This window comes from Pygocentrus nattereri, chromosome 17 (assembly GCF_015220715.1).
Source record: "Pygocentrus nattereri isolate fPygNat1 chromosome 17, fPygNat1.pri, whole genome shotgun sequence".
NCBI classification, from domain to species: Eukaryota; Metazoa; Chordata; class Actinopteri; order Characiformes; family Serrasalmidae; genus Pygocentrus; species Pygocentrus nattereri.
In genome coordinates, this window is record NC_051227.1 from 6,661,417 (window position 1) to 6,668,972 (window position 7,556).

At 41.4% G+C, this 7,556-nt stretch overlaps 1 protein-coding gene across 1 annotated transcript; it reads left to right on the top strand.

The window, feature by feature from the left end:
* The first annotated feature begins 472 nt into the window (after positions 1 to 472).
* Positions 473 to 6,891, top strand: otx5 (orthodenticle homolog 5). The gene is made up of 3 exons (XM_017723403.1): positions 473 to 656; positions 1,545 to 1,696; positions 4,270 to 6,891. The coding sequence occupies exons 1-3, from the start codon at positions 560 to 562 to the stop codon at positions 4,900 to 4,902; spliced, it is 882 nt and encodes a 293-aa protein (XP_017578892.1). The 5' UTR covers positions 473 to 559; the 3' UTR covers positions 4,903 to 6,891.
* The last annotated feature ends 665 nt before the right edge of the window (positions 6,892 to 7,556 follow it).

The window sequence follows — 7,556 nt, forward strand, 5'->3', positions numbered from 1 at the left end:
AGAGAGTCCAGAATCAGAAGCAAGAGAGATCAGACAGACTAGAAAGAGAGACAGGACAGAGACGGTATCTGTTCAGAAAGAGCGCAGATAGAGTCCAAACAGAGACCAGAAAGAGACTGCATCTTTTCAGATAGAGACCAGAGAGATACCAGTGTTTAGAGAGACCCCCACTGGCTCAGCCTACTTGTGCTGCTCTATAACCCTTTGCGCCTTTGCGCACCTGTTTCCTAAGTGCCCGGAGTGCATCTGCACGCGCTTCCTCAACGCCAGAGTCAACCCATAGGGCTCAGCAGTGAGCGTGCGTCACGAGCTCTTGAAAGAAGAGCTCCAATTAACAGCCTCGGAGCGCGCGTAAAAAGGGGTCTTTGGAAAAGCAAGACGCAAAACGCATAGTGAAAAAGAGATAGAGGGGCAGAGAAAGGAAAGAAAGAACCTCTAGGGAGAAGAGAGAGAAGGAGAGGCAGAGGGCAGACTCAGCCCACCAGAGAGAGAGAGAGAGAGAGAGAGAGAGAGAGAGAGAGAGAGAGAGAGAGAGAGAGCGTTTAAAGGCAGTGCAGGCATGATGTCCTACATTAAGCAGCCCCATTACGCGGTGAACGGGTTAACGCTTTCTGGCCCGGGCATGGACCTCCTCCACTCCGCCGTGGGATACCAGAGTAAGTCTTTTTACCAACTTTTCCTCCTCATATTACCGTGTAGACCCTTTCGAAGCCCCCCTGTTCAGTGTTTGAACCGTTAGAGTGGTGTTTCGGCGCAGGAGGACCGTGCGCTTTTACGCATGGTGGAAATACAAGACGCGAGGACAAAGTGGTGCATTTAAAGCTGCATATGATGGATACAAGTGCAGGATATGTGGCTGGGAAGGTGATAACAGGAGTACAGGGGGATGAAATGCGGGGTTTTCCAAAAGTGCCTTAGGAAAGGATTCCCACTTGGTCGGTTGGTTGGTTGGTACAGTTGGTGAGATCCATTATAGCGCCGGCTTGTGTTGGTTTTGCTTCGTTTTAAGGACGAGATTAACACTTTAAAGCAGACTTTCTTGCGCTTACACATACAAAGGTCTCCACTGCTGGTCTAAATGGAACCAGAAATGCCGTTTGTAGCCTGAAAAGAAGCGAATAAGAGGTGGAAATGTGGTCTAGACAGGACAACCCCGTTTTTGGCCAGTGAGAACTTTTCATTGGAGGCTTCGTTGGTGATGCTGGACCTTCAGTGATCTAGAGCTCATAACTGATCCCGGGATTATTCAGCGTGTTGGGCAACACTTTTGTTGACTGACAACAGCTTTTATCCAAGGGGCTTCCCAAATGACCTGATACAGACATTGCACGCGCTGTGCAGGGCATCAGATAAGCCAAGGCAGGTCTGCAGTGAGGTCAGGAATGGACTTTGCACCAGTCCTTATCTACACTCCTCTTTATTTGTCTTATATATATATGTACATATACATTTTCCCATTTTTCCCATTCTACTTCTCCAGTCTGTGTAATCCACCCTCCCACCCCTCAGTGCCCCCGTTATATAAGGCGTGTTTTTGCTTTCAGACACGCCCCGGAAGCAGCGGCGCGAGCGCACCACCTTCACTCGCGCGCAGCTGGACGTCCTGGAGGCGCTGTTCGCCAAAACGCGCTACCCAGACATCTTCATGCGCGAGGAGGTGGCGCTCAAAATCAACCTGCCGGAGTCCAGAGTGCAGGTGGGTTTGGTGCGGTATGAACCGGTTCGATTAACCGACGATTCGGCGCGTCGTGAAACCTCGAATCACGATTAATTACTTGATTATTATTTTTGATGAAGCTGTTCAATCAGCAGTGCCGCATAAACAGAACAGCCTGACAGTTTCAAATATAAATACTCTTAAAAATATCAAGGGTTCTTCAGTTAAGCCAGTGGTACTATTTAGAACCATGAGCACTACACACTTGCTCAAATGGTTCTTTGGTTAAATGGTTCTTCAGACTGATGGAGAAAGGGTTGCTTTTCAAAAAACGCTGAGCTTCTAACAACAGAAGAACCCTTTTTGGTGCTATACAGAACCATTTTCAAAAAGGTTACATACAGAACCATATCCAACACATGTTCCATGAATCTGAAGAACCATTTCACTGTTTAAGCATGAAATGTTTCTAGATAGAACTCATGCTTGTAAATAGAGCCTTCGCCTTTACTAAAGAACCCTTGAAGTACAGACTTTTTAAAGAATGCACTCGAATGTTTCTTTGCATGGTGAAATGGTTCTTTAGATCTGTGGAGAATGTGTTGTACATGATTCTATACAGCACCAAAAAGGGTTCTGCTGTTGTTGCAAGTTCGACATTTTCAAAAAGGTTCTATACAGAACCTTACACACACTCTCCATAAATCTGAAGAACCAAGCATAAAATTGTTCTATGTTGAACTCATGGTTCTAAGTAGAGCCATTGTCTTCACTTAAGATCCTTGAAGAACCATCTTTTTTGTTGTATATGGTTCTATACAGATCCTTTAAGAATACGTGGAACTTTAGAACAATAAAAGAGCCATTTTTGGTGTTATATAGAACCATTTTCAAAAAGGTTCTATACTCAACCATATACACATTCTCCACAAATCTGAAGAACAATTTCACTATGCAGTGAGCCATTCATGCATATAATGGTTCTACATAGAACACATGGTCCTAAATAGAACCACTGCCTTTAGTATAGAACTCTTGAAGAACCATCTTTTAAAGGGTGTGCTTAAATGGTTCTTTGCATGAAGAAACAGTTCTTTGGATTGAAGGAGAATGTGTTATATATGGTTCTATGTAGAAACTTTTTGAAAATTGTTCTGTGTAGCACCAAACAGGGCTCTGCTATTACTACAAGCCTGACATCATCAAAATAGAAGCCTTTTGGGTGTTACATAGACCCATCTAGAACATGTTCTCCATCAATCTGAAGAACCACTTCACCATGCAAGGAAGTCTTTAAGCATGCCAATGGTTCTATATAGGCTGGAACACATTCCCTTCATTAAATAACAATTGAAGAACCATCTTTGTAAAAGTGATGGTCAATTCTAATCAGTTCTAACGTTCCAAAATCGATTAACCACCACTGTCCAGTCAGTGCATTATGGTTCTTTTTAACACCCCAGAACCTGGACTTAAATACAGTATTAATGAAATACCTACAAATTCTCTCTGGAACACAAATAAACAATGTAAACCATTTAAATATCGAGTTTATTTTTCAATTAATAGTCATAAGATTTATTACTCATTAATGATTATACATTATAGGAAACAACAATGAAACTAATATGTATGTTATTAGAGTGAGGAATTGAATCGAGGACCCACATATGGGCACTTAGAATCTATCCTTAGAGCCCTACTCTCTTAAAAAGAGATGGTTCTACAAGGGTTCTTTAGTCAAGAAATTGGTTCTATAGAACCGTGAACACTCAAAGAACCCATTGCATGGTTTTAAGGGCTCTTTGTATCATTAAAGTTCCTTCAGATGAAGAACCTTTTTGAAGAGGGTTCTATATAGCACCAAAAAAGTTTCCACCATTGTTATAAGCCAAAGGACACTTTTTCGTACTACATAGAACCCTTTTACTAGAGTGTAAGCAAATTTTGCATAATTTGTTTGTGTTTTATTCAATTACAAATAAGTATTTACATGAGATAATTACACATGGAGACCCAACACTCTTACAAATTGATTCTTCAAGGGTTCTTTAGGAATGGCAAGGGGTATGTATAAAACTGTGTGCCCTCATAGAACCATTTGAATGGCTAAATGGTTGTTTGCATGGTTAAATGCAGAAACTCTGTTGTATATGATTCTTTCAATAACATTGTTGAAAATGGTTCTATTTCGTTCCAAAAGGGTGTTGGTAGGGTTACAAGTCTTAGAACATTTTTTTGGTACTATAGGTTTCAGCTAAGAGTGTTGGCTACTCTGTTATGCCGTCATTTGACATTTGGCCGCTAATATTGTTTTGATATCTTCATGAATTTCGCCCAAAAAATGAACTTAAATTAAGTTTAATTAAATTTTGAATAAATTTTTTTTGATAGAGTGTTAATCATTTGAAGTTATGATATGTGTTCCATGTCTATACGCTAAACCTTTCCTCAATTATGAAGCCAAGAAGATAGCCCTGCAGACAGCCTATGGGTTCTATGGGTTCTATGGGTCAATGAGACCTTGCTGGTGTCAATTCAACACTGTAGGTGTTAACAGAACATTGAAATTTTGCAGTGTGGCTAAAACTTTTCCTTCGTCCGTCCCACAGGTGTGGTTCAAAAACCGTCGCGCCAAGTGCCGCCTGCAGCAGCAGCAGAGCACCGGCCAATCGAAACCTCGCCCACCCAAGAAGAAGGCGTCTCCGGCCAGGGAGACCCCGTCCGAGCCCAGTGCCAGCACTAACGGTCCCTATAGCCCGGCTCCGCCCGCCCCAGGCACTGCCATCACGCCGAGCTCCAGCGGCGCCAGCGCCACCGTATCCATCTGGAGCCCGGCCTCCATCTCACCCCTGCCGGACCCCCTGTCCGCCTCCACCACCCCCTGCATGCAGCGCTCCACTGCCTATCCCATGACCTACACCCAGGCTCCAGCCTACACCCAGGGCTACGCCAGCTCCTCCAGCTACTTCACCGGCCTGGACTGCGGCTCGTACCTTTCCCCCATGCACACACAGCTGTCTGCCACCGGGGGTGCTCTCAGCCCCATCACCGCCTCCTCCATGGGTGGAGCTCTCAGCCAGTCTCCGGCCTCCCTCTCCTCCCAGGGCTACGCCACCTCCCTGGGCTTCGGCACCGTCGACTGTTTGGACTACAAGGACCAGGCGGCCTGGAAGCTCAACTTCAATGCAGCCGATTGCCTGGACTACAAGGACCAGAATTCCTGGAAGTTCCAGGTGTTGTAGCAGGATGACGACGATGGCGACGATGAGGAGGTGGGGCTTGAAGGAGAAGGGAATTTCAGAAGGACTGTGTTGTCTGGTTGTACTTGTGTCTTTGATTATTTCATTTCTTAACGCGAACAACGATTCCTTGTACCTACTGTTTTGAGGACAATCGTTCGGTTTCAAAATACATAAAAATATTACCACTATGATTCATGTATGGAGATGATATGCAAATTCATAGTAGATATATGTATTGAGATCATACTGAAGATTAAATTTTAGGTTAAGTTATTGAGTTATTACGTAAAAGTATGGCTAGCCTAATGAAAGAAAAAGAACTGCTGTCTTATTTTATAAACTTTGTTATTTTCTGTAATTGCTGTGATAATCTGTGAATCAGACTTGTGAAAACTGGCAGGAACACCTCTGTCCAGCCTACGGAAAGATTGCATTAGCCTACAGGCTTGACAGCCTGGCCAGAGCGGAAGACGGGTCTTCAAACCAATGGTCACCAACCTTCTTGTTGGAGATCTACCTTTCTACAAACCCTGATCTGCTACACTTGATCCAACTCAACCTATTCACAAGATCTGGACCGACTGGATCAAGATTTGAGGTGGATCTGACTGCTGCAGGTAGGCATGTAGGTCTTCAGAAGGTTCTTTGGTGACCACTAGGTGAACCACTAATGGGAATGCTGCTCCAAGATGGATCCTGAGACTGTCTACCTGTAATCTCATGCTCTGGCGATTCTTCTGCTTTGGCAATTTAAAAAAAGAGTCGTATGTTTTTAGAATCTTCTTTGTTTTTTGTTTTATTTTTGACGCTGCTTTTCAAAAAATGGACAAATGCAACATTTTTGAGCTCGCATGAACCGAGATGAACCACAAGGGTACGTCCAGTGAAAGGATGGATGGACGGATGGATGGTTAGACAGGGTGGCCTTTCCCACAGCAAAGACTCCAAGGCATTCTGGGAGATTCTGTGAGAACATTCAAGTTCACCCTCTTCATTTCTAAAAAAAAAAGGGTGGGGATCATTTTTAAAAAATTGTTTCAGTTCATCTTCAATGGCTTAACACCGGTGCCGAACACTGCTTGTTTAATAAACCCGGAAAGGGAAGAGTTGACGGCTCGGAATGCAAATTTCTCAGCCAAATCAAACAGCTCAGCGAAATTGCCTTGGGTCATTCTCTAGAGCTTTCTCATATGACTCTGAACTGATTCGAGATCCATAAAGTGTTCAGTTGTGATTATTGTGACTTTAAACATTCGCAAGTTAAAATTTAGTCATAACTCAAATTTAGAAATTTTGAAATTTAGATTTTTTAAAAATCTAGAAACGAGAACTTAAACCTGAAGGAAGAGCAGCACTGTCATGTATTCCTTTGTTCTTTGTCTTTACTTGTTTTCTTTTTCTTTTTTTTTTGTTTTTAATGTTTATCATTTCTTTGCGACTGTGAGGTTTGCTTGACAGATAAAATCGTAATTTTTCTGAATAAGTAACAACGTTCTCGTCGCCATCATCATTGACGCTATCGATGTGGATAAATTAAATCTATGGCTTATGTTATGATTTTGACTTTTTGCTGTCGTCGTTGTTACATTTTGTAAATATTGAGCTGTACTTGAATGCTGAAATGTCTGAAATGCGCAACATCACACCGACACATGAAACCGGCTCGTTCTCTCACTCGACTCTTAATTTCTAGAAAACTGCCAACTTTTTACTCTTCTTATTCTGATTGTTTTTTTCTTCATTTCTTTGTTTGTTAATTTCTCTTTTTAAGCTCAGGGGTTTAGCCTGCAGATGTAGCAGCACTATTCTGCCACACTATTTATGGTTGTGCATGAAAAGCCATAAACGAATCATTTTGAATCTGTTTTCTTTCTTGACCTTCATGAACTCTTGTTTCATTTCGCATTTTCTCCCATTTGTGTTTGCTTTTGTCCTCCCAGTGATAGACTTGATAGTTTTCATGTTTCAAAGTATTAAATGACTTCTAATAAAATGAAAATTGGTTGTCTTGCAGTTCTTTACATACACTGTATCAAATTTCATGGTAATGACAGTAAATAACTGGCTACTGTTTACAGTAATATACTAAAGCATATTAACAGTAAATAACAGTAAAATAACAGGATTACTATGCTGTAGCTGCATTCTGTTGTATTTTTACAGTAATATAATGTAATTTCACGGTAAAATCACAGTAAATTAGTGGCTACTAGTTACAGTAATGTACTGAAGCATATTAACAGTAAATAACAGTAAAATAGCAGACACAGACCTACCTGCAAGAAAAGATTACTGTGCTGTAGCTGCATTCTGCTGTATTCATATAGTAATAAAATATAATTTCACAGGAAAATGACAGTAAATTAGTGGCTATGCTGCATTCTGCTGCATACTTACAGTAATAAACTGTAATTAAGGATACAATAATCTCCTATAATTTTACAGAACAGCTGTAAAAGTAATGCAGCTGAATAGCCACCAATTTACTGTAAATTTAAATGTAAAACATTGATTTTTACCTTTACCACACTGAACATTTTCTTTTTTAGAAATAGAAGTAAAGTAAAAGAAAACAAATCATAAAAGCAGAAGTCATTTGCTTTGTTATTACTACACATAAATTAAAATGAATCGATTTCATTAGCATTTAGCAT